The 27,162-nt window shown below is 38.7% G+C and overlaps 1 protein-coding gene across 1 annotated transcript in view; it reads right to left on the bottom strand.

Annotated features, from left to right (window-relative positions):
- The window catches only part of ROS1 (ROS proto-oncogene 1, receptor tyrosine kinase), a 68,586-nt gene that overhangs the window by 8,528 nt on the left and 32,896 nt on the right, over positions 1-27,162 (bottom strand). Inside the window, exons 27-43 of the mRNA XM_053973624.1 lie at positions 26,879-27,055; positions 24,873-25,090; positions 24,311-24,452; positions 20,086-20,318; positions 19,095-19,271; positions 17,954-18,128; positions 17,359-17,476; positions 15,183-15,370; positions 14,441-14,533; positions 13,934-14,069; positions 13,361-13,523; positions 13,028-13,092; positions 10,183-10,312; positions 9,092-9,189; positions 8,281-8,484; positions 7,037-7,171; positions 1,738-1,901 (exon numbers count right to left, since the gene is read on the bottom strand). Of these exons, the coding sequence (XP_053829599.1) occupies positions 1,738-1,901; positions 7,037-7,171; positions 8,281-8,484; positions 9,092-9,189; positions 10,183-10,312; positions 13,028-13,092; positions 13,361-13,523; positions 13,934-14,069; positions 14,441-14,533; positions 15,183-15,370; positions 17,359-17,476; positions 17,954-18,128; positions 19,095-19,271; positions 20,086-20,318; positions 24,311-24,452; positions 24,873-25,090; positions 26,879-27,055 (2,616 nt within the window). The remainder of the gene's footprint in view (positions 1-1,737; positions 1,902-7,036; positions 7,172-8,280; positions 8,485-9,091; positions 9,190-10,182; positions 10,313-13,027; positions 13,093-13,360; positions 13,524-13,933; positions 14,070-14,440; positions 14,534-15,182; positions 15,371-17,358; positions 17,477-17,953; positions 18,129-19,094; positions 19,272-20,085; positions 20,319-24,310; positions 24,453-24,872; positions 25,091-26,878; positions 27,056-27,162) is intronic.

The following is a 27,162-nucleotide window of genomic DNA, read 5'->3' as shown; positions in this document are numbered from 1 at the left end:
AAAAACCAGGAGCAGTCACTTCCTGCTTCTGACTGCAGAGCTACCTAGAAGAGTATCCTAGATGAGGCTCCTAGCCTGTAGACAGCTGCATTTAGGTGAGATAAAGTCCTTCCAAAATGTAAGACCTATTAGCTTGGGCATAGTGCCTAATTAATTGGCTGTAGTCCTTTCCTGAGCTAATGCCAGGCTTACATTTGTGCCAGACTGAGTATCTCTTTCCTAAATGTCATTATTGAGAGCTAAGATACCCCTAAAGAAACTAAAGAATTACACTATATGTAAATTGTACTTCATTATAGCATAAGGGTCCAAAATCAGCTGTTAAAAATGCATGAAATGATAGATTATCTGTGCTGGTCCCTTCATGTCTTTGTAAAGTTTTTAGTCTTGTAATGCAAACATGCCATGAACAGGCTGGATTTGACATAAAGAGAAACCACAATGGAAATAAACTGACATTTGTAAAGCTTCACCAAATGATAAAGATTAGCAAAATATCAAATTAAGTGACAACTGGACAATGCCAGTGAATTGAATATAGATAGTATCCTGAAGAAAAATGTCTGTTAGTTGTGCAGTTGAGTACTGTGTCATTCCTGGGATGGATGAGGAAGTTTTTAGGAAAACATGAAGTACTGAAGTATCAAAACTGTTTGTGAATCAGGGTGAATTTCTAGTTCAGTAACAATTTGTGAAGGGAAAAAAGAAAACCACAAAAAATCATCTCCAAAATGAAGCCTTTAGATATTTTAGAAACAGTCAGGTTTGGTTTTTCTAGAATGGAAAGTAGTTATTTTACCACTCAATATTTTTCATTATAAAACCATAGTATGCAAATAGATTAAATGAAAAAATTAACCTGTGAAACAAAACTGAAATATTTCAACTGATAAAAACTTTCTTTTTGTAGGATTAAGATAACATTGTTTACTAATATTGTTCAATTTTTCTCAATATTTAGTTAGTCAAGAATTACTGCAGGATGTGAATAGATTGCTATTCTGGCCCAGCCAGGATGTTCATTTCCAAATTTAGATGATTTACATCCCAGTTACACAGACAACTTCAAATTTAGCATTGTCTTTTTTCTTAATTCCTGTCTTCACAACCTTAATGATGTTCTTATATAACTGAGCTTTGTTGTGTCCCATATCTTAAGTATGTCTTCCCTAACATCACTTAGTTTATTCATTCACAGTATGCAGAGCATAGGCAAGACCTGAATCGATCAGGGTTTGGGCTTGCATAAAGGCTACCTTACTAGGGTGCCTAAATTATGCCTCCCTTGCAGGTGGCTGCTGAGCCAGTACTCCCAGAGTAGGTGCCTAATGGCCATGTTTAGCTCACGGATAGGGCATAGATGTCTTTGAAATTGGGACAGATTTCCACACAGAAGCCTTCTAAGGCTCTCCTGGCTCTGCAAGGAACTTAGGCATCTATTTTAGTGGAACAGGGTTGTGAACTACCAAGAATTCAGATGTAAATTGGATATCTCTGTGAGTCAGGCTTAATTACAACCTCATTTGGGCCTTTTTGCTTGGTAATCTTACACATCCTTCATCTATTTGGTTGTACCTCGCAGGCACAGAAAGAATCTTTACAAGTTCAGTATGATAGAGGTAAATCTTTGCTGTTTCCATGTAACAGCCAGAGAATTTGAGGCAGTGAAATGCAATGAAAAACATTTAGCTTACAGGGCAGAGGCCACAAGAATAGCAGGTGCTGGCCCAGACTCACCTTCAAAAGCTTCATTGATGACTCCAGTTGATGCCTCTTTGTCTTCAAGGCAGTGGATGAAGGACAGTGGAGAGTGTCTTATCTCTTGCAGTTTGTCATGAATATAAGAGAAAGTAGGTCTGTTATGAGGTTCTTGGGACCAGCATCTTGTCATTAAATCACATCTAAAAAAAAATTTAAATGCAAACTGAAATGATAATAGAGTCATTCATCTCAACATTTACCATAAAACATCTGGGAAGCAAGTTTGGCCTGAAAACTTTCTGTGTGGTACAAAGATTATCATCATGAGGCAATGAAAAACAAATTAAAGATAAAATTAAAGTCGAGAATAATTACTATAAAATATTTTAATTTTTCAAAGATGGATATTTTTGAGATTGGAAGCAGATATAACATGAAACAAAAAGACACATTTGCCATGAACATCTACTCTGACTGAAGAAGTCAGGAATACTTTATAAGAAAGTAGACGAGGAAATTCTCTCACAGAAAAAAAATTTAAAAAGCAAAACAAACAAACAAACAAAAAAACCAAACCAAACCAAACCAAAACAAAACAAAAAAAATAAGTGTAAAATCAGAAATGAACCTGAAGTTTTTGACTTATTTAATCCTCCTTCAACTCAAGCTACCTCACATTCGGAAGTTCAAAGCAAACCCTCCAGCACATGGGGAGTTAATTTCAAGTTCTACCTCCAGACCAAAACAAATAAGAATAAATTTTCCAAAGGCAAAAATGGTATGAAATTCCTATGGGTGCAGGGATTCCAGCCCACCTTGTACAGCACTATCACTACCATTAGTGGAAAATTTACCTCCTGTTTGTCTAAATGATAGGGTTGGTTTTTATTCCCTGCTCAAGATGAGTTTATACTACACAAAACCAAATCCTACAAAAGCCAGGGAGAGACATGCTGAAAACCAAAACACAGCCAACACCTGGACATGCTAAGTGTTGGGAGTGGAAAGAGGTCTCAAAGTCTCAAAACCAGAGAGCAGTCAGTGAAAGGCTGGTTCAGGAAGCTGCATCTGGAATGTGGAGCATTTACCTCTAAGCCTTAAGTACAAACCCTCCCCTGACAAACATCTTCCCAGACCTGCTGCTATGTGATACCAGGCGTTAATCTGTTATGTGAAATGAATTGGCTTGCTCAGATCCTCACTTATCCGTCTTAAAAAGATGACTGCTGTCCTTCACCACAACTGGGCATCTTAAAAAGCCCTTAATGACAGCTGAGAGGAATCACTTGACTTCTGATTTTTCAATGTTATTTTTCATTAAAATATTAGTGTCAAGTGAGAATGTGAGTAGAAAAATTGTTTCAAAGCCACTTTTCATCAACGTGTATTCTTGTGGTTTTCAAGTTGAACAGAGTAATTATGTTTTCTTCGAAAGGATTCTATGAAATTTTGAAAAGTTTCCGTTTTAAGAATTTTAAAAGTGGTATTGGCTTCCTAACACTCTGAATCACTTCATCTGCTTTCAGGTGTACTGGTTATTCATGACACTGGAAATATAGAAGGAAAATGACTGAATAGTTCTCAAAATAAGGTTAAATAACTGGTTTCCTTCTGCTGCCAGCAAAGTGTCTGTCACACTGAATTCCAGCCTTGAATGCTGGAAGCCAAACAATCTTCTTTCTGGTCATGCTTGTTGGTAGGATATCCAGGCAAATAAACATTAGTTCAGGTGCTGTGCTTCATCAGGTCTGCACTTGGGCTCTCATGAGCAGAGCCTTGTGGAAGAAACAGCCAGCCACTGACCAAGAAAGAAACAAGAAATTATACAAAGTCATAGACTCATTTTGGGTCGGAGGGGACCTTCAAGGATCATCTAGTCCAACCCACCAGCCATGTGCAGGGACATCTTCCACTACATCAGGTTGCTCAAAGCCCCACCCAACCTGGCCTTGAACAGCTCCAGGGATGGGATATCCACAGCTTCTCTAGGCAATCTTTTTCAGTGTTTCACCACCCTTATTGTAAAATAATTCTTTCTTATATGCAATCTAAATTTACCCTCTTTTCATTTATGAAACAAGAACATAGCAAGTGTGGAATATGAAGTTTTTGGGTTTTTTTTTTGTTTCCTATGACCAATCTCTGCCTTTCTAAATAACTATTTTTTACTGGACAATCTGCTTTATAAATCCATTCAGTTTTGCTATGGAGTAACAATATTAACTTCTGCTAAACTGTAATTCAGTACTGTAATTTTCTCATTTTAATTATATTCCATGTTTTTATTTCCTAAATCAAATTATTTGGTGATTGGCTTAAAATATCAGTACTGGTATTTTTCACTAAGTGTTTCATTCAGGTAGGCTTTAGGTTTCTAATGACAAAAACTTTCATGCTCTCTCAGAATGTATCTGCAAATTTTACACATACAGCTACTTGTGGCATGTAATTTAGCGTTTGAGGCATGCTGTGACATCCAAAGTTTTAAGTCATATGGCACAAATTTTCATTAGCTCAGAAATGCATGAGTATGAGACCACTCAAGAGGGAGAAAGATCGCTTAACATGCTAAGATATATGTAAGTGACAGATTGAATATATTCCTATATTTCTGGGGAGGCAAACATGGGCTAGCAAATAGTGCATCACTTCAACATGAGAAAGAGACCCAGAGAATTCCCCTACTTCATGGGGAAAGCCTGTCAGAAAGAAATGAAAAATGACAGTTCCAAACACAACATTAGCTAAAGGTTTATGTTAGGTTCAAGAGCTAACCTTTACACTAGATGTACACATACTAACCCACACTTCACACCTGTGTTTTATCTGGGGGCAACAACCAAATGTCCAACAGAGCTGCTTATGTGGGGCTGGTTAGAATTTGAGAGCCTGGAAAAGCAAAGAACTAATATTCAGTATCTGATATTGGAGGCAGAATGTGAACATTCCTGAAATGCATTATACTGCACAGAAGCTACAGGCATTACCAATTACTTTCTCACATGAAATGAGAAATACAATTGATGTGTGATTTTCTTAGAAAATGAGAAAATTTGTCATGATAAAGCGTCCCTGATTTCACCTGATGCATTCTGTGCAAAGCCTTCTTCTCTCTCACTCTCTTAATCCGTCCAGGGGATCATTGCCAGAAACAAATAGCAAAAAGCTTTTAGTTACCAAACTAAAATTTCTTATCAAAGTCAGTTGTATAAGTTTGCAGAGGACTGAACATTCCTGAAACTGCAACTTCAAGTCAGCAAATATCCTGATGCTTGTACAAGTTCTCTAGACTGTAATCCACAGCCTTTGAGGATTTGTTAAATTAGCTCAGTTTGGTCTAAACCTTGGCATTCTCTTGCATGCAAGCCTCATACCCCGTGGCTGTGCCAGATGTGGATCTCTGACTGCAAAAGTATTTACATTCATAGATCTAATTCATGGTGCAATATGTGTGTCTCATTTATACATCCCCAAGACCCTTTTTCAATTCTTTACCAAGCTTTATCTAGCCACAGCTCTCTGGGGAAAAGTAGGTGATTAGCTCCTGGAGTAACAACTTATGAAGGCAAGGGGAAGAATTTTTCTCCCTTCCAACAAATAACCCATTTCCTTTATGCTTTTACACCCTAAGGTTTCTGTGCCAGCCCTACTTGCACTTGCAGTGTAAGCCTATCACAGATTCCTAAACACTTCTCAGCTGAAGTACTTTGGCCTTTGAACTCTCTTCCTATCAGTGATGGTTTGTTTTGTCAAATGACAATGAGCAAGCCAAAGTGCTGAGGAGACAATTACTGACTGCTGATGTCCTGATGCAGGTTCAAAACCACAAGGAGGGAAGCAGGAATGTCAAGAATCCCGGCATGCCATTAATGACCTAGCAAAGCAGCAAAAAGCTGTTTACCTACTGACAGAAGCTGCATGCAGGTGCTGAGTGTTCACCAAATGAGATAAAAGATGGTACAAGAGTCTAAGCTCATCAGCTCTTTGGCTTTCAAAAACTACTATTAGGCACCGATCCTACAAGTTACAACAGGCAGAGCAGTATGTGAGATCCATCTGCTATGCTAAATTCAAGATCTGAGACCTTAAAAATTATTTCAAGCAAAGTTTTCTTGATTTTTCTGAAGATCTAGTCACTCATTTTAAGGCAATTTATGAGCCTTTGCTTAAGTTTGAATGTCAGACTAGTACGTGGATATAGCTGCCTCCTGTGCTTTTTTATTCACAGGACAGATGTTGGAAATTTTTTGAGGAAACCTTTCTCAGCAGAAAATATTGCACTTAAAATTTCTTTGGACTTTCATTTGTTCTGTGACTTCCAGTTTTCCCTCTGTTATTAAAATAAAATTCGAAGCTCTTCAATTCTTCAGTTCCTCCACGTGCTAAAGCTTGGTTTGGGGTTTTTCTGTGTTTTTTATTGCTAACATGGTATTTCAGCTATATCTGCATAATGATAAATAATCACCTTTTCCTAAGCTCAGAACATAGTTATCGGTGTAAGATCTATCATGGAGGTATTGGCTTGCCATTCACAGAATTATTCTCAAGTTTTTTCCTCAGTCCTGGGAGTAAGAATTGGTCACTTTCAGTAGCCTCTCCTATTTGTAGGACCAGCTGTCATGTGCATTGTTGTGACTGCTTTTGCTGAGTGAGTGATAAAGAAATTGAGACATGAAATTAGACAATACTGAATGATTGTTAAGCTCATGTTCTGCTTCCTCCTTTATACACCTCTATAATCGGTACAGGTTTGATCCACTGGATGTATTTATCTTATGCTGTTAATTGCAAGAATTTTGCAATTAAACCTGAGTTTTGTGCTCAAGACACAAACAGAAATTGAAGGATTTACTTATCCAGCCCAGCTAAAGACTAACCAGAGTTGCAGACTTCCCTTTTCCTGTACTGCGTCAGCTTTTCTTATTGGCTTTTTTGAGCTCACTCTAGAAAGGGAGGAGTTTATTTTTCACATATGTTCTAATACTAGCCTATTCCTGCATCTACCATTAATAAAGAGAGTTTTATCCACAGTCACGGACACATGATGTACAGAGACCAGTAAAGTCTTTCTTAGAGCCATCTTAACTTCTAACCAGTACCTTCAGGTACTCTCAGCCTGTTCTCACACTACTACCACATCCATGCCTTAAATTCTTATTCACAGGCTGGTCTACTGGATGAACTAGTAGCAGGTTGGCCAGTTTTATTGGAAACAAAATTGGAGGATGTTGGGCTCTTCATGGGCATGACCAACCTTCAAAATGATGACCAACTGGCAAAAAGCCTCTTGATTCTTATAAATATTATCAACAACATTTAAACAAAATTAACTTACAGGTCATCAGGACAATTGTTTGGAGATTCCAGCCTTCCTCCTGATCGTACATGGTGTAAAACTTCTATATTGGAGAAACCTGGATATGGCTGTTGACCCAAAGTCAATGTTTCCCACACTAGTATTCCAAAAGCCCTGAGAAACACCATGAAAAAAAAAAAAAAAAGAGAAAAATTAATAACCATAGCCATCATGAAATCTCCCTATTAACAGCTTGATTGAGTGTAACCTAAGAATAATACTCAGAAAAATTAGGAGTAAGACTTAATTTGGTTTTGTCCCTAAGCCAGCCTCTGGAATAGCTAAAATAAATGTGTAGAACTGAGATGCTTCCCCAGACTCACTGAGATGCAGGTCAGAAGACACTGAGTGCCCATATCTTCCCCGAGAAACACTCAGGTTCAACATGTCCTCATATAAACAAGTGTTCTGAAATCTCTGGAGGTGTGATTCAAAATGGAGAAAGACAAGTTCTTCCAAGCACCACTTGTGGAGCAATTATCATCTCCTTTGGTTTGGCACAGAGTACTAAACTACTTTCTTAGATAAGTGCAAGAGTAGCAGTCAAATAGATAGGTGCAGGTACTGGGGACTTGGACAAGGCCTGTGGGCGGAGTACGTGTGGCCACCGAAATCTAAACCTGTGTGAATATCAGGTTTCATGGATCTGGTTTATTCTAGGTATTTTTTTTTCCATGTCTCCCAACACACAGCTTCTTCACAATAAACACAAAGACACTCAAATACACACTTTTAGCAATCCTCCACCAAAAAAAGTGCTGTGACCTTCCCCTGACAATGCTGCAAAGTCTGGTCTTCAAAATAAAGAAGTCACTAGAAGAGCGTGAAACTGTAAGAGCAAAGTATTTGGCTGTTGGAAGGAAATGTCAATAAACCTAATGGAAAACAGAACAGCATGCAGGCAGTCAATTCACTCCTCAATCAACCAAAAATCACACTGTCGGCCTGGTACAACTGTAAAATTATTTGAGTGACACTACTAGCTCCTTCCAGACAAAATCCAAAGAGCTCAAAGCATAAAGAAATATGTCCATGAAATATACTGTCATGGTGTCAAATATTTCATTAGATCCTTGAATTTCACTTAGAAGAAACTTTGCCTGAGCTTAAAAATTATTAGAGATGACAATATACAACCCTGTAATTCCTCCCCTAAACCAATATTTTCTTGCTGCAGAATTTAGTATGGTTATTGCCACAGCTTTGTGGCTGCTATAACTCACCAGACATCAGAGCGACTTGTAAAGACACCATCAATAAGGCTTTCAGGAGCCATCCATCTGACAGGGAGTAGACCTTCTCCTCTTTTTCTGTAATAATCATTTTTATAGACATCTCTGGCAAGTCCAAAATCACCAATCTTTACTATCCGGGATGAACGCCCATATCCCTTCTCAGACACGAGGCAGTTGCGAGCAGCCAAGTCCCTGATTTGTAAGGCAGAGAAAAGAGGATGGAGTTAGCATTGCAGAAAAACTCAGGTCTGTAAGTCATCTGGCTCAATATTCTCTTCAGAGCAGTGCCAGCCCCAAGGTTGGATTAAGTAATTTAGGGCCTCACCTAGTTAAGTTTGGCATACCTTCAAGACTGGAGATGACGCAGCCCTTCTGGACAACCTGTTTCAGTGATGGTTCTGGGATGTTGTGAACAATATTATCTAATTTCCTTTGCTGTAATTTGTGCCTGTTGCTTCTCATCTTTTCCCTGTACCTCTCTGAGAAAAATCTGGGTCTATGTCCTCTAAAGCTACCCATTAGGCAGACAAAGACAGTACATGGATCTTCCACTTGTCCTTCTCTCTGTTGCACAGGATATGATTCTTGCCTAAGGTGCAGTGAGTCCTTGGTTCAGACCTTAGAGCAGCCCACCATTTTGGGAGAGAACTCTGAGTGATATTTAGCCTTAGATTTTACTCCAGTGCTCTCTCCTGTCATGTTAAATTGTGACATCTTTCTAGACATTTTTTCCTGGGTAAGATAATGAGTCCCAATACTGTGGGTAAACCTGGGAAGACTCAGGAAGTATGTTCTGTACCTGTGTATAAAATGCATTTTCTCTAAATAGACACAGCCTTTGCAAACATCCAAACATATATCCAAGAGGTCAGTGACTTTCAGCAAAGAGCTCTGGAGCTACAAGAAACAAAGACAGAAGTTAACTATTTCTTCCAGCTTTACCAACTCAGAATGACATACTCCCCATGCAAGACAGCCTTATTGAAATTTATTTCCCCATTTGAAATGTATAGGATTTTCCCAAAAGAGTTAAAGCACAGGTGCAAAATCTCTGTATGTCGATTGAGTGAATGCTAATTTGAAGGGTAAATTGCCAAATCACTGCACTGTAAGGAAGGAGAACACATCCTGTTTGATTTGCAGCTCAGAATGCCCTAGGACCTTCAGAGTTGTGGAAGAAATAGGGCTCTGAAAATTTCCTCCCTCTATCAGATCAGGTTTGTTTGTTGCTGTATTAATCAGTGTAACATATTTTTCTAGTAGAACATGTGCAGATACATTTCAGTAGAATTCAACACTGACTGAAGATTTGATCTGATTATGTAAATGAACTATGCAATTGCTATAATGCTATAAAATTTCATTTTGACCTCACGTCATACCATCCATATTCCTAATCCGCACACTAACTGGAGAAAAATTTACTTGAAGTTGTTTATTTATTCTTTTCTTTCCTTCTAAAGAATTTGAGGACACAGGCACAGGGACAGTGTATTCTTATATGCTTGGACTATGCCTCTGACATTAAGGATACTTGTTGTTATTCAAAGACAAAAAAAACCCCTCTATGATTCCTAATAAACCTCATACATAACCACCATTATTTATTACCACTTTCAAAAGGACAGTATATTATTTTCACAGTGAGAAATCAGCAGACATCTCATGACTGAAACCACAATTTTGGTCAGTGATCCAGTGACATTCAATCTTGTTCACAGCATCACTGATTGCAAGGTCAGCACTGAACACTGAGGTCCCAGGGTGTTAAGGATAAGCCAGGTCAGATCTTGCAAGTACAGCTGAATATCAGCATGGACTTTTAGAAAGGGAAAAACTGAGAAACTTTGGGCAGCTACGGGTTAAAATTATAATTCTTATAGTCTTCACCTTTTTCTTTCTGGCTCCTCGTAAATAGCTAAGTAGATCCCCTCCTTCCATCAGCTCCAGTATAAGATACTGAGGTTCATTTAACAGACACACACCAAGTAACTTCAGAATGTGGGGATGATCAAATTTGCTAAACAGAAGGAAACAAGTGTAAGATTACATATGAGAAATTCAGCTGGTTGATAGCTAACAGAGTATTTATGTTTGCAAGCAATGAATGAGCAGTTTGGCCTTTACAATCCCGCTTCTATGCATGTGATTCAGTAGCTCTCAGTGCCTGGATTTGCTCAGTCATGGGGAGAGTTCAGGGACATCCTTCCAAAACACAGGCTTACACTCTTTGACAGGCACTCTAATGCATGCACACATATTAAAAAGCACACTTTATCATATTTCCAGGAAGCAAAGTAGTCAAATGGCAATTTCTTCTAGAAATAAGATGATTCATCACCTGTACATTAAAGGTATCTACATTATTTTAATAGAGTATTTTTACTACTATATTTACAGTAGAATTGCTGATTCAGAGAAATACACAAAAGTAAAACACATGGTGCAATATATTATTTTCACAGTTCAGCAGGGGACAGTTTGTCACAGTACATTTGCAAGAGGAACAAAATACATATGAGTAATACTTCTAAGTATACTAGCAATTGTTTGTGTGTGTGTCTAAAACAGGGATTACCACAGAGCAATCAATACTTTCAGTACTACAAGTATTCTTCAAAGAATGAAGAATATTTATTGCCTCTGACAGTGCCTGTGTTTTCTGAAGCACTTCACTTGTGCTAGAAAATGGTTTTCCCCTCTCATGATGCGTGAAAGCACTTGCACAAGCAGTCAGAGAAACTTGACTCTGTTGGGAGAATTGATGGTGTCCAAAATGCTGTCAAATGCAGCAGTGTAAACAAACAAGAGAGGGACATTTTCCTTCTAATCTCTTTCAATTCACCTAATCTCAGGTGTGAGCAAAGACTCTTGCAAAAAGTGCGATTTAGAATTTGACAGTTCCCCCTGGCCCCTAGCACATACCTCTCAATCAGACAAACTTTGGCACTTTTAGGAACAAAAAGAGGGGAAAGAACACCTGGCACTTTCCTCTGCATCCAGTGCAGACCTTTCTCCACTGAACTATCATGCCTTACTTCCCAAGGGATAGGTCAGACACAAGAATTTCCTACATGCATTTGCACACAAACGACTCACCAATAACCAACATCAAATGACTTTTTGAAACAGAGGTGACTCACTTTTTCCTTTGCTGCATAGCAGTAAAAAGGAGCAAATAGTTCTGGATTAACTGAGCCAACATGTATAACATTACAAGCCAAATTTTAATGAACATCCAAAAAGGTAAGCAAAATAAAAGCTGCACCTACATATCTTACAATTTGCATCTCATATGCCTTATCTGTTTGTAAGCACTCAGATGCACTTGTTCTTCCTTTCTACCCTTGGTTTCATTTAGGAAACCTCAGAGATGAACACCAAGTGAAATCATTAAATCCTCCATGATGGAATTAAATAATTATTTTTAATATAAAAAAGTGACATATTCAAATAATATAAAATATATGTTATTGTTATTATTATTATTATTATTATTATTATTATTGCTATTATTATTGCTGTTTTTGTCATTGTTGCTGGTGGTGCTGGTGTTTTTAATTACTATGGGGATTATATAATACTTAAACTTTTCTATTATCATTATTTCTGCTTCATTGTATTGGTGTGCCTATGGGCCCATATCAATATTTACATTTAAATGCAAAAAGTTTTCAATTATATAGTCCTCCAGGATTCCTGGGTTTGGATTATTATCTGCAACAAGAACTGAGAGAGCCTCACAAATTTTAACTATGGGTTAATATAATTTCCCTACTACACAGGAAAAAGACCTTAATGTGTTTATGACTGCTAGGTAGACTGAAGATGGATTATGAGGAGTTTACACACAACTCTTACTCTTTATCATTAATTTGCACTTTAATGACATGGTCAAATTTTGGTTTTAACAAGCCTTTTACCTCATTCAGTTACAGTGTGAAAAGGCAGAACATGTAAATTGTATTTTTTAACTGTGTTACCACAAAAAAAATTTGAATGCTGTGAAAATCAATTTCCAGTTTAATCACACCACATTTTCTGCACAGAAATAAATCCTTCATTTTCAAAAAATTACTTCTACTTCTGCACGCGTGAAATAAAAGTCAAAGAAATGCAAAAGTGCATCCTGGAAACTAAACTACAATTTCAGTCTTATAGTACCAGTTGAAAACTTCAGTTGAACTTCTTGTTTCTGGGGACACTCTAGAAAACAAGATTTCCAGCTGAAACACAAACCTTATTATGTGAAATTCTTGCAGTGGTGACAGATGCATAATTTAACACTACCTCAATAGAAGGGGTATGTGGCAGCACCTAGTGGCACATTTTTAAAAAATATCTTCCGCTGTAAATTACAAGTTTAGGGCATCAATTTGTTCTGATTTGTTTCCTTCAGTAAAATGGGATGAGTCGAATTCTGACCATTGCCTTTAGCAACTAACTTGGTTTAGGGGAGCAAAGATACTGAAATACACCAGTAGAATCCCAAATAAATCCATTATATGAGCATATTGAACTTGCAGTCTATATCTTAAATTTTGCTTATTAGATGTATAGCTTTAGTTACATGATATTCATCAGTAGTGATTTACTTGTTTGACAGAAACAAGAACACCCCAAAAATGCTACAATAATATGTTTAGAGGAAAGTACTGCTTTCATTCCCCTGGAAAGCCACCACCCTCAGATGATACCAGCTCTGAAGGGTGCCCAGGGACAAAGCTGTCCCTACCTCATTAAGTGTGCCTCCTTCAAGAATTCACTCTTCTCGTGGTCTGTTGCACCCTTCTTCAAAGTCTGCTCAACAGAAAGCAGAAGTCTAGTAACATTTGGTCATCAACACTGTTACCACATGGTGCTTAAGTAAAATAATCAGACATAGATGTGTTCTTAAATACACATTATTATCCAGAAATCATTACAAGGCTGAGCTTTAAAAGATTAGCAAGAAACACTGCAAGGAAATACCCAGATCAGCCCAACACCCATTTCTCAGGTAACACCTCTGAGACAGATCTCTCTGCCCATCCCATTCTGTTGCAAGAGAACAGGATGTTGTGATTACCTTGACTGCTACTTTGGATTCTCCACTTCCATCTGCCAGGATATCTACTGCAGTCCCTTCATATACCTCTCCAAATGCTCCACTTCCTAACAATTTGTGTAAGTTGAGTTTGTCTTGAGGAAAAGCTGGCAGTGATTCAATCTCTGCTTGAGAAGGAAGAGTGCTACAAAACAGCAATACTAGTCACTTGTTCATACCTAAGGATGTCTGAAATTCTATCAAAATTCAAACGAAGCTGGTACTATTTGTCTCATCAGGTATATTTAAGGGGAGCTCAGGTGAGGCCTGGATGTTTTGTAAGTTCCTGGAAAACACCAGGTCTTCTTCCTTCCCTGTGCACTTGTGCTTCTTGCCAGTGTGACATGAAGGATGGGCTGGGGGCGATCCAGGCTGGGCTGTGTGCCAGAGGGGCAACATAGCAGGGCATACTTTAGAGCAGACCTGCCCTGCAGCAAACATGCAGCTCTTAACTCTACCTTGAGGTTTCAGGGATGAGTGCCCTGATGTAAACTGGTCCAGGGAAGACCTCTTCGATGTTTCTGTCCTGAAAATACATTTGCTCTGAGGACATACCGTACAGCATAGCAGGCATTGGCTAGTCCCACTGTCTCAGCCATCCCCCTGAGTTGAGCTAGTTCTTTATCTTCCTTGATAAACACTATCTGTCCAGGCAAGGCCGGTTTTCTGGATTTCAATCTTTGCTTCCATACTGGAATAGAAAAGGAGACCATTAGGTGCTTCACTCAGAAAGTAAGGTCAAGTTTTTATAAGGATACACACAAGTATTAGAGTTCCTTAAGCACTCCTGTGCTCTCCCTGCAGGTAATCAACAGCAAGAAATGCCTGAGGATGGAGTGAATTTCTATCCTGTCCTTCACATAATATGGTGATTTTGTCCTTCAAAAATATAATAAGCCATCTCTAGGGCCTCAAAGAATGAGAATATACAAATTCCTCCCAGCTCCCATCCTAGGCAGGGAGCATTTCCCTAAATCTGGAGGCCAATCATTTCCCACCATCTGAACTGCCTTTCACCAAGGCTTGGCAAACCAAGGGTAAACAAAAAACTCAATCACATACCAAAACCAAATAGCATGACCACAGCCAAACACAGCACAACAACTCCAACCACAGAAGCAATGGCAATGATGGTGCCCATGGACATCATATTATCTGTTAAAGAGAAAAGGAAATTTGTTTAATTACTGTGTATGCATGTGTAATACTGTGTGTGCAATGTCAATCCCATGGAGTGGAGCACTTCTGAGAGAACCCTTAAGCTCCCTGCTATGTAAAAGTCAAAACTCAAAGAACTGCACAAAGTTCTCTTGTAGGCTCTATGTGGATGTGTATTTGCTCAGACTAATCCTTCTCCCCCAGACTTCGGCCATTCCTGTCACCTAAGGTGTATGCAGAAATAGAAAATGCTGAACTGTTTCACTACTCAAGGTGGGATTTCCAAGAGCGCCTATAAAGTCCATTCTGTCTGAAGGCAAGAAGTAATTCTGATATCTTTACCCAATGTGTGAGCTTGCCTTTTTTCAAGAATCACATCATAAAGCAGAGTGGCAGAACCACGGAGACAAAGTGCTATAAATGAGCAGAAGCACTTTTCAGGCCCACTGTTCTGAGCAAAAGAACCTGGATGAGCACTAGCAGCAGGGGTCACCATATGAACATCACCACTTATTACCTATTAGAGACATTAGTTTACCTTTGCAGGAATATTGTTATTAAAATAGCCAGTCTCTGTTACTAAATTGATATGACTATTTAGAATAACAAAAAGAGGACTAACAGAATACAGAAGTACAAGACATACCTTCACTCAAAATTATATCCATGCTAATGTCACTATATTCACCAAGTCCCAGCACATTTGCAGCTGCTGCTCTGAACTGGAAAGTTCCTTCTAAGTTCTTGGCCTTCCATGTGCAAATACTGCCACAGGAGCCATTGTAAACCACCTCCCACGTGGACTTCACATCGCTGCTGTTGCCAGACTGTTTCCTGCAACATGCACAGCACGACACAGGAATGTCATTAATGCCACGAGGGCAGTTTACTGCTTCACCCTCAGCCCATTCTTTGCTTCAGTTTCATGGTTTTTGCAGCATTTCTCTGCCTGCATAAAGTTCGACCTGGTCATGGGATTCTGGCTACAGAGAAGAAAATTGTGCCATGCCATTTCAGCAGTGCTAGGAACCAAACATCTTTATCTTGGCATTGGAAATGAAATACTAGAACACTTGAGACACAAAATCCTGTTCAGTATATGCCTGATTCGCCTGTTACAGTATATGCCTCACAGGCAAGATTTCAAAACGTTCTTATTTAGCTTTCTGGCAAAAAAAAAAAAAATTATATGTTTCTACTGTGCTGGAGCTTTTTGCCCTTCCAGACCCAGAGTAATCCAGTGTCTCTTGTGCATCAGGTTTCACAAGCTAAATAGGAAGCAAGTCATTGGCAACGAAGATACCATTCTTTAGCTAGCCACTTTCCCATAGTATCTGCTGACTGCTGGGTGTATTTCTCCCTTTCCCCATTGGACTGAGATTGATTGCTCATAATAAATTCAGAGCTGATTATTCACCAACCAAAAGAAGACCACGTAACTAAACTTGAAAGGCCATATCTGAAATATCATTTCATGTCACACAACACCGTAGTACATCATGTGAAATGACCTTCATGAGCAAGTCATTCATTCTCCCAACACACTTTAATGAAGAAAAAAGGCCAAACACTTCTAAACCAGAAAGACATGGGAAAACTCATGCCCTTGGTGTGTACATGTTGCCACTAGAGCTGTATGAAAAACAGAGGTTGCTTAAAAGGGCAAGAATGCTGTGCAACTGACCTAACATTTTTCTACCTGGTGTGAAATCCAGTCAAAACCATCAGCCTGTGTACATTCAAGCTGCAAGAGAAAAGCTGACTACATTAAAAGACCACCTCAGTGATGCATTATGATTCCAGAGATGAATAAGAAGCTGGAGCTTGGATAGCACAGCAGCTAATGCACAGCCCTGGCACAGACCTTTTCTTATCCATCTGCAGCAAGTCAGGTACAGATTGTCTCCTGGCATATCAAAATTATTGTTTTCTCAGAGCATGTGTGTCAGTGCTCCTGCATGCTCACAGAACTGTAGGAAGCTTACAGCACCAGGAAAATATGTCTGGGTGAAAACTTATATAGGTAGAGCATTTCCAGCTCAGAGTAATGTCAGTCCTTAGCTTTCATAAGCACAGAGAAAGAAACAATGGCTGAGTTTAGAAAACTGCTTCCATCCACCAGTAATGACTTCAAACAATCACTGTAATATTTCAGAAGACAGATTCTCCTAATTTTAAAAGAATGCATTAATTAAACTTTGCACTAACTGCTTTAAAGAAATCTCTCCAGAGTCATGGTCAAAAACTTAGAAGTTCAAAGTCACTGCCCACAGCAATATACTCTAAGCTGCCCAATCAGCCCTTCCCAATGCCAGTGCAGGAATCAGAGTGACCTGGCACACTGGTGTGCCATCAATAGCCCAGGCAATTGGTATTTGATGACAGAGCACTTTAAAAATTACACAGTCATCCTACGTGAATGCAAATACTTTATTTCTGGCAATATTACAACACCTTTTTTAAGTCCTCTGAATACGAATATATTTGTACATATATTTTAGCCAAAAATACATACTACATGTAACTTGAGATTTGTGATTTGAAATTGTCTCTAAATCTTCTAATTCACTGACATTGATCCAAATACATAATTGTTTTTCAAGATTGCTCTGAAAATTTTACTGTTTATTTTCCTTCTGTGTTTTCCAGAATTTCTGGAAATTATAGGTACTTACTATATCTAAGAAAGAGATTTTAATGGGAAGGACCTTTTGCATCATATACATTTTGTTCTTTCCATCAGAGCCAACATGAAAAGCCCTGCACACCCAGATTTGTTCTGGGCTGCTACCTGTGGGAAGAGTTTCTCATGCATTCCTTACCTGCTCTCTAAGATGTAGTAAGTCAGTTTGCTTCCATTCTCATCAGCCTTTTCCCACTGTAGAGAGTTTTTGGAGTCTTCAGCTCTTTTAGGAACTCCTGGCTTACTGGGAACACCAGCTTAAGTCAAACAAGGGAAGAAACAGAACCTTTAAAATGTGTTTGTAGCATAACAAAGGGCCAACAGGCACAGAGAAAAATCTGATGTGCACAAGGGTGTTTAGACAAACAAAAGGAAGGAGGATCTATATTAATAATCCTTATAGAAAATGAATCCTCGGCCTTCTCTTTTTGATGGATAAATTCTAAAATTTTTACTCATATACAGCCTTTCACTAGTAATGAGTTCACTTGCATTATAAGCATTTTATTTTAGTTCCCCTTACTCTTTCCTCTGCTCCACTTGGAAATGCATCTCATTTCTTTCCCCCTATTACTTCTGAAGGTATGGTATTGTGTTATTTGTTTTTCAAACAAACAGAATTATTGGGTCTTAGTATAAGAAAATTCCCTGCTAAATTTTTGAAAATATTATGATTAATATTCACATCCTGCAAAAAAATCTTAAAATCTTGTTATCCTGTGTTCAGTGCTTACCTGTAGTTTTAAAGCTTGTTGAAGAGGAAGTGCTTTTCACTCCTGTAATGTAAACTACTGTTACTTTTACAAAGTAGTTGGTCCAAGGCTGAGTTCCAGTGAGGTTGCACTTGTAAATATGATTTCCTACACATGTAGTGTTCACAGGAGAAAACCAGTCACTTTTTGTTGGCCACTAGAGAAATAAAATATCATTATGGTCAACTTTCTTGCTCTGATGAAAGTGTGTCACAGTTCTATTCCTGGGTAGATTAACTACTTTGCCACCTCTTAATATCATAGTGGAAACATGACGCAGGTGCTCTTTCAACCATGGGACTTTGTCCTCTCAGTGACCAAGGACACAAACCCTAATTTTCTTCTTTGTTTTCAGGAATCCTGCAAGTCTTGGCAGTAACAAAGAACAGATTAAGTGCCTGCTTTACACAGCCAAAAGGAGCCTTCCCCTTATATTTCTGGATCATTGTGCCCATCATGAGTTCAGCTTGCCATGATGCAATTGAAAGGAGGTGGCTTAGTGGAATTGTGATGTGACATTTATTTTAGGGCAGCGAAATCCTTGGTGTAGGTCTATTGAATCTGATTCTCTGTAGTAAAGAATCTGCATGATCTAGTTGAGGACATGACTTTTTCTGCATCCAGTGGTTCAGCTGCTGAAGTCTGAAATTTCCATGCATGCTGCTCTCACTGCAGTGCTTACTTCTTACTCCTTGGATCTCATGTTCTCTGTGGCACCAGATACTAGGTTGTAGCTAATATTTATTGCCTTTTCTTCTTTTTCTTGTGCGGGGCAGACATAGGATTTGCAACTGCAATCCCAGTTGGGGCAGGGCAGTGTGGAAACAGGGATAGGACTGCTGAAACAGGAGACTCAGAAGGAATTCTGGTGAGGTCATCCAGGATGTCCTTTGGCACTATGGAGTACTAAATGCTACAGCCATACTCCTCCTTGTTCCTGGCAAATGCTGACTCCATCCTGCCCCTGCTGAGCAGCTAAGACTGACATCACCGTGCCCAAATTATCCACTGAGACTCTTCATGTACATCCTGCCACCCACCCTATCCTGCTTACCAGGCCAGAGTAGGTTAAATTTTCTCTGATCTGAAGAAAGCCCACCCCAAAACTTAGAGGAATTTTTACCTTACGCAGCAAAAACCAGAAGCTGGTTTCACTGATGTGAAGAGGAGCTCTCCATTCTAGCTGGAAGCTGGTATTTCTGGGGACTATGTTGATAGGTGCAGCTGGAGTCTCAAATGTTTTTGCAATGACAGGGACACTTTCAGAAAACCAGTTCTCATCAGGATGAAAAGCAAGAACCTAGTAAGGCAATGGATGAACTGTACAATACCAGAGCAGTTGGAAAGGCAGCTTTGCTTTTGCAACACCAAGTTTGGAAGATCAAAGTTTCAAATGACAGTATTCAGACAATAGAGATTAAGGTGTAGAAAGATTTTGCACGTTATAGCTGCAAGGTTATATATCTTCAGGCTGAAAGTTCCTGTCCAGGAGTACTCTTCCACAGAGACTCTTAGTTTCTCATCTCAGATTTTTACCAAATCCCTCCTCTTTATAGATCTTTCTTAAATGCCACACACTCTTACACAGACATGCAGATGTCACATCACATATTAGGCAGTGTTTTAGAACCACAGAAACACAAAGTCAAGAGGTGCCTTAGCACATTGCTTTTCACTAAGCCACAGGCAAATATGATCTGTTAGGTATGCATACTTGGATACACACATACAGATATTTAGGTATGTGTGTGTATACATATTACCCCTTATATTATCCAAATCATTAACAAAAGCCCAAAATCAAATTAGGACCTACAGATACCCTCCTGCCATCATCTGAAAGTTCTCCCAGCTGAGTAAATCACTCTATTTGTGATACCCAGAGCACATTCTGCAGACAACGTATTGGTTACTTCTGAAAATGCCACTCTGATCATGGACCTGCTGTCCAGATGCATCATTTATTGTTTTGTTAAGCCTTCATCTGTAAAGGGAGAAGCAGTGCATTTTGTTCTTATGAATCCACATGGCATACTTTCATTTGTCTGCTTTGCAGAAGAGAAGTCTAAAGATTTGCAGGTTGAACAAACCAGTAAAACTACTTGCAATTATACCTTGAATGAATTATTTGTTCCAGACTGGAGACCACTGACAGACCAGGCAAGCATCCCATTTGAAAATTCACTTTTTCGTAAAGGTGTCGCTGGGACAGGAGGCAGTAAATTGACAGAGATTTGATAGCGGATGGATTCAAGAGGTCCATTTGGCTTCAGAGGTTCACTCCAAGATATGTTGATGGTGGTGTCAGACAAAACTAATGTTTTAATAGTGTTAACTGCCTCTGGGACTGAAACAGAAAGAAAAATTAATCTCCCTTTTAGAGTAGTCAAGAAATGTCACCAAGGAAAGAAAAGAAGGGCGTCAGTGTATTACTATGATTCATTCACAGAACTGAAACTCTACACATGTAAAACTCAGTCAGCAGTGGACAAGTTCAAAATATTTTGAGGGACTTTTAGTATCTTCTTGGCTATCCTAATACGCAAGCAGACAAAAAACCCAAAAAACTGAACAACAACAGGAAAACAGCTGCTGCCCCATACCTCTACATTTACAGTCATATCACTGAATTCCTGCTCCTTCTTAGTTTCCTAATCAGGGTCTCAGATGTGAGTTTAATATCATGCTTACTTAATATGCACACCAAAAAAATGCCTGTGCACTATTCCAACTGGAAAGTCTTTTCTTGAACAGAAACTTATGAGGGAAGAAAACCCAAAACTAAGCATTATTTCCCATAAATTAAAATTTTGCTCAGAAATAGAGTCTGGCTGAGCTGTGTAAGGAAGAAATTGGTTTGCTGGTCAGATGTCTATACCAGCTGGTTAATCATTAATTGTTCTGGAAAGGTCAACCCTTCCTTTGAAGCTTCAATATCATGGACCTCGTAATGGTATATGGCATGTTCCTACTCTGTATAAAAAATTCTTTATTTCCTATTAAGCTGTCCAGAGAGGTAAAAAGTTAACAAGTATTTAACACTATTTACATTCCCAACATAACACTATTTATGTTCCCAACATATCAAAATTATGAGTCCATATGTTTTAATTCATATCCTAGTAGCAAAACTACAGATTATTTAATGAAATATACAGAAACTAGACTAAGAAAGGACAAATTTCTTATTTGTCCAGCTAAAACATATGTGGAGTAAGAGTGACACTCTGTGGCAAGAGCAATGCATTGTCGTCCTCTTTTTTTCATTCCCTCTATCTTGCTATTTGATGGAAAGCATAAATTATTCCAGGCTTCTTTCACTTCATTAGAGAATTGAGAAAAAGGCATTGAGGGAATTCACACAGCTTCAGAGGTGTTAAATAGTGTACACACTTCAAGAGGCTCTAGCAGCATCTGATTACAATTTAAACTGGCAGTTACATTCATGAAATTGAGAACATAAGTGTCAGGACACATATACCTTCTATTTACAGCTGGCTGGAAGTTTTTCAACAAATTGTGTAAAGCTCTGAATGCTGATACAAGTATCTATTCAAAATACTCAGTGTTTGTAGGCTAGGGTGAGGTGAGGGTTTTTGTTGATTTGGTTTACTTTTTGTCTAAGACTTGATTTCCATCCAGATTTTTCATTTTGTCCCAACTAGAGAAGCCTGTTCTGAGTTTCATGTTTCATTTTAACATTAGACTAAAAAATTCCATTTGAGTGGAGCAATCCAGTCTCCTATTTCGTACTCTACCTTTATGTTTCATCACGGAAAGGGTGTACATTGCTTCAGGATAGCACAGTTTACATAAAAAAGTAATTGTGTCAATTCTTTCCACATCCCAATAGTATTTAATGTTATTCAATCAATGCGTCACACAAATTTTATATTGCAGATGTGGAATCCCATGCAAAGAATTGAAATCTATTCATAGAAGGCCAGAATTGTTGGGTAGTTTTGGGTTTTTGATTGTTCGTTTTTCTCCACAGACTCCATAGCAAGGTTGAATCATCAAGGTTGGAAGAGACCTTTCAGATCATTAAATCCAACTGTCAACCAAAGCTACCACTGTAACCCCTAAACCACTAAACCACATCACCCAACACCAGGTGCCTCAAAATACCTCCAGGGATGATGAATCCACCACCTCCCTGGGAAACTTATTCCAGTGCCTGACCGCCTGAACAGTGTAAACATTTTTTTGATGTCTAATCTGTATCTCCCATCTCAGATAAAGGCCATTGCCTACAGTCCTCTCACTGCAGGCATGGTAGAAGAGACCAGTATTCTCACAATATTCAGAGATCCAGATAGGATGGGACCCTATTTGCTTTATGGTGCAGATGCTAAGGGATCTGACTGTTAAGAGGAAAATACCCAGCATAGTTGAACTAGAAACTCTCAAAGTATAGCATGTCTGGATTCCATGAGAAGGGTGGCAATATGCCTGCACCTCTTGTTTCACTTCCATTTGAAAGATAAAAAGTTCACCTTAAATAGAGGGTTTTTAAGGGAAAAAAAATGTGACTACTCCCAGGATAAAAAAAAAAAAAAAACAAAACAGGGAATGATCTGTGCATAAGAGAAGGCACTGGCGGCTCACAGGTGATGCTCTCCTCTGGACAATGGTGGCAAAAAGAGACTGATTATTCTATGAATGAACCTTTAAAGAAATCTTTAAAGAGTGCATCCCTAAGGAAAGGAAAAGGGAAAACAGAACTCCTGGAGTGTACTTGTTGACAGGTATTCTGGATAAAATATTTTCTTGGGCACAGTTGATCACTAGGGGAAAGAGACATTGAGGAAAGTAAGAAAAACGCAGTGGTGGCTGTCTGTACTTCAATTTCAGTTATTCCATCAACTTCTGAAGCAGCCAAAATCCAAGGAGAGATAAAAAGAGGTAAAGGAAAACCTTAGGAGTTCTGCTGTGGCTCCCTCACTGCATGTCACAGCAATATCCACATGCACAGTTGTGCAGCCTGCACGGCTCTGTGCCAGCCACAGCCAGCCCTGATGCAGCTGGGCTAAGGGAGCCAAGGGCCGGAGGCTGCTGTGCCTCTCAGTTTCACTCCCTTTCCCTCTCTCAAAAAAAGAACTGCTCCAACTCTGCAGAACAAGACCCAGGCAAGAAAACTAATGAAGATGGCGGCTGCAGCATTCCCACATCCCAGTGAGTTCAACACCAATTATTCCTGGGTACCACCTCCCCAGTCTTCCAGCAAAGCACAGGTATGCTGTCATGTAGACTTGGCTATAATTCTGACTCTCTGATTAGGAATTAAGAGAGGTGCCTGATGGCTTTGGAAGTGAAGAGTTTATGTAGATCAAGGTGACACTGGCTGGTGGCACCAGGAACAACAGAGCAAAACTGACTCAAGAGAAGAGCGAGCACTATGTCCACTATGGGAAATATCTACCTCTTATAATGGCTTTCTGTGTTTTCAGCAAGAGAGTTCAGCAGAAGCACTGAGAAAGTTATCTGAAGAGGAGCACAAAGGCAGCACCTCATAAAGACAAGTGTGCATGTACAAAATTACACATGCAAAACAAGAAAAAGTGCTGAGCAAGGTAGTTCTATTGGCTTGGGCTGCAACACATGCAAAAGCATAGCATGCACCTTTTGTGTGATCCTTTTCTTTCTGGAAGACATCAAGAGCTTCAAGGAGACTGGCACAGTAGCTGCCCCACAGCTGAGGTAGAGTGAAGCAGGGAATGAGTAGAAGCATCTTCCTGAGCTAATAGAGGTATTTACAAGCATGGGAGGCATCTAGCTCAGACTGTAGTATTCTCAAAGAACAAGGACTGAAAGGGCACATCAAAATTCTTGAAATCAACTGAAAATGAGCTGTTTTCATTCAGGCCAAAAGTGAAAATGTATCGTCGTCTTTTCAGCCTGGTTCACAACTAAACAAATCTCTATTACCCTTAGAAAGAGCAATCATGAGAGTGACATCAAGCCAAGGGAAAAAATCTTAACATTGAATGAATGCATAACACAGATATTTAAACATACATAACCACACATACATTCAAATACAACTTACTTAAAGATGTGGTGCAAGGCAGAAACTGCAACTGTTTAGTCATTTTTAACCATAATTTATCTTTCCTCAGGAAGCAAATAAGCCAAAATATTAAAGAATATATACAAATATATTGAATGAATCTTTCAAATTCATCAAGTTTTCTTGCCAAAACCTTGCAAAGATCTACCCAGGTTATATTTTAAAGAGATTATTTGTCCACTTTCTGATTTACAACCCAAACTTGCATACACCTTTCTCTAACTGAGATGAGAACTCTGTTCAAATTCAGAATAAAATATGAAACAAACCTCCATACAGAGTTGTGCCAACTATGCCTTCTCCCACAGGCAGCACTTCCTCATCTGAATAGTAGTTTTTTACTGCAACTTGTATGGCATAACTTGAAAATGGCTGTAGGTTCTCTAAGACAGCAATAGGACCCTGATATTCCTGTAAGTCAAAACCAGATAATAAATGTGCATTCTTAGAAAAGAGAGTCATATGTCAACCCAATCATCTGTCAATGAAATGTGTGTTAAAAAAGTAATGCACTAGTGGTTTTGCATTGTAATACACTTTAGTGTTTAAAAAAAGAATGTTAGAATCACAGTTTCAGTAATAGGTCCCTACAGAAAAGAAAGCACATACCAAAAAACAAGACAAAAAGTAGGGGGGTTCTTGCACAGAGGAAAATTAAGGAATTTACCACTTACCAAATACCATAGAGAAAGGACAATTACTGTTGGGATGTAGAAATGGAAAAACTCACTGACAGAAAGGTACAGAAAGGTTCATAAAATCACTAAAAGTGATATCACATTCCCTGTTTATAGATGATATCCCATGCATTTCTGTGTGAAGTAGCCATACCAATGTTTTTTGCTGTGGAGCAGACAAACATTGTCTTGAGTTCCTGCAGATGTTTGTCATTTGTCTGGAAAATACCAGATACGTCGGTGTAGGCTGGGATATGCCAGGGCAGAGCTGCTGTGGTGTGACAGATGGCAAGCTTAATGTAAAACTCGTGTTAGTCATAGCAAGGATAGTAGGTTTCTCAGTGTCTGGCAAGAGAATCAGGCATCTTTTATCTAGGAAAGGCATCAAAAGATTAAAAATTAAAATTATGGCTGGACCAATCCAAACTTGCATGGGATTCTACCAACATTCATATGAGAAAGCATAGCTACAAATTATTCTTTCTATTCTCACAAAGAAACAGAAGAAAATTCCACCTTTATTTGATTACTTTCATGGACACAGAAATAGTGGTACTCAGAGAAACACTTATTTATCTTTAACAAGATAAAACTTTTATTAAAGAATTTAGGTTCTTCTTGAAGTAAAAGATGTAGTTTTTACAATTTGCTATATCTTTGTAGAAGATGTAGCAAATTGTAGTTTCTGTGTTGTCAGAGCAGTACATACAGATGAGCCCAAACTTGCCTGTTACAGGAAAGACAGATATGCTGCATAGACATTGCCTTTCTCTAGCAATTAAATGTTATCTGGTTTTTTTCTTCCAAACAGCTTTCCATATGTAATGTAAAAACAGATAATGAGGGACAAATCTGGGAGGCAGAAAAGGAGTCTGGAGAAAATTCCTCATCACTTGATGTACTTTCAAAAACAAAATAAAAATAAATTAAATTGACTTCCTGCTAAGAAGGAAGAAATTTAGGCATGTGCACAGGGAAGGAGGTACAAGGACCAGTTCTAGCCCTTCAGCCACAACAACTGACCTCATAGTTAGGATATTTTCTCCCAAAGTGAGCAACCCTGCCATTGCTACCAAAGTCAGGTTCATGCATATTCCTCCAAATATATTTGGAGCTGTCAATGTAAATTAGAAAATCTCCATGGGGATCTCTGGATAGAAATAATCCATTTGAACTGAAATTTGGTTCTTCCCTTTCTGCACCAGCCAAGCCTGGAACTCTTGCAGGAAACCCTGTCCCTGGGGATAGGGATTGGCACATTCTGTACCAGGGCCAAACCAGGTTCCTACACCAAAGCCAAGCCCACACAGATCTCATGAGAACAAACATGCCCAGAGTGCTGGCAAGAATAGCCTGAGCATTGGTCAAAGCAGCCACAGGCAGGCATGACTGTACCAGCTATTCAAAAGAATGTGAATTTTTTTTATTCCAAAGAGGTTCATCTTGTTAAAATATTCATTTGTATATTTGCCAGTTTTTTTTATGCAGAATTGGAGTTCAATAATTATTTTGAATATATTCATCATGCTAGTAGGTGTTCTAAACCTCTGCATTTACAGATAATCCCTATCGGTACCATGAATCTTAATTTTCTATTAAAACTAATGTTTTATTTATTTCATCATCATTCTACAATGGTTTGTTTAAAACATTAGGAGTTCTAAGTGAAGCCTGGGTCTACTATAATGTAACCTGTAGTTGTCTCTTGGGTACTTCATTATAAATCACTTTAATAAGCAGAGTTCTTATCTCTTTATCTTTGGAAGGACAGACCTTTGTTTTAGTTTTGAACAAACTCAGAAATCTGTGTCACAACAGGGATCACTATCAAACTCTTGCTACAACACTGTGGAATATGTTAGCTCTTTTTCTGTGCTGTAACATGCACCACCTTTTCTCAATCTCCATGCCTGACACAACTTTGAAAATAGGCATAGTTTGGCATTAACAAACAGGGGAAATGTTCATCATCATGACCTTCCATTGTATCCAACACAAGGCCAGTCCTTATATTCATCCTTTTTAAAATGTGCAAATGGTTTCTCTGTAGCAGGTACCTAAATCCATGAAGCATACTTTACATAAATACACACCTGCAACTTAAATACATGCTCTGATAAAAACTGGTTACATTCACAAAACAACCCAAATCCACTCTACCTGGATATGATTGTGCTGCTGAGCTGTAAGCTAAGATTTTCAGTGTGTGGTTTGCTCTCTTGTGAAGAAAGTGTCTTCTGCTTTCTTTATTTGCTAGCCAAATTTCAGTGTATTCCTTTGTTTCAACGGTCCAGTATATAAATTTCTTATCTGCAGTCAAGCTGCCAATTTTATTACCTGTGGGAAAACATTGGATTAATAAGTTTTATAGTCAGCCCTGATGAGATGATTTTACAAGAGCAGATGGGTGCTTGTATTCAGAGTGACTCAATATAGCCATCTTG

This window comes from Vidua macroura, chromosome 3 (genome assembly GCF_024509145.1).
Source record: "Vidua macroura isolate BioBank_ID:100142 chromosome 3, ASM2450914v1, whole genome shotgun sequence".
In the NCBI taxonomy this organism is placed as follows: domain Eukaryota; kingdom Metazoa; phylum Chordata; class Aves; order Passeriformes; family Viduidae; genus Vidua; species Vidua macroura.
The sequence above is the reverse complement of the archived record's forward strand: the minus strand, read 5'-3'. Positions and strand labels throughout refer to the sequence as shown.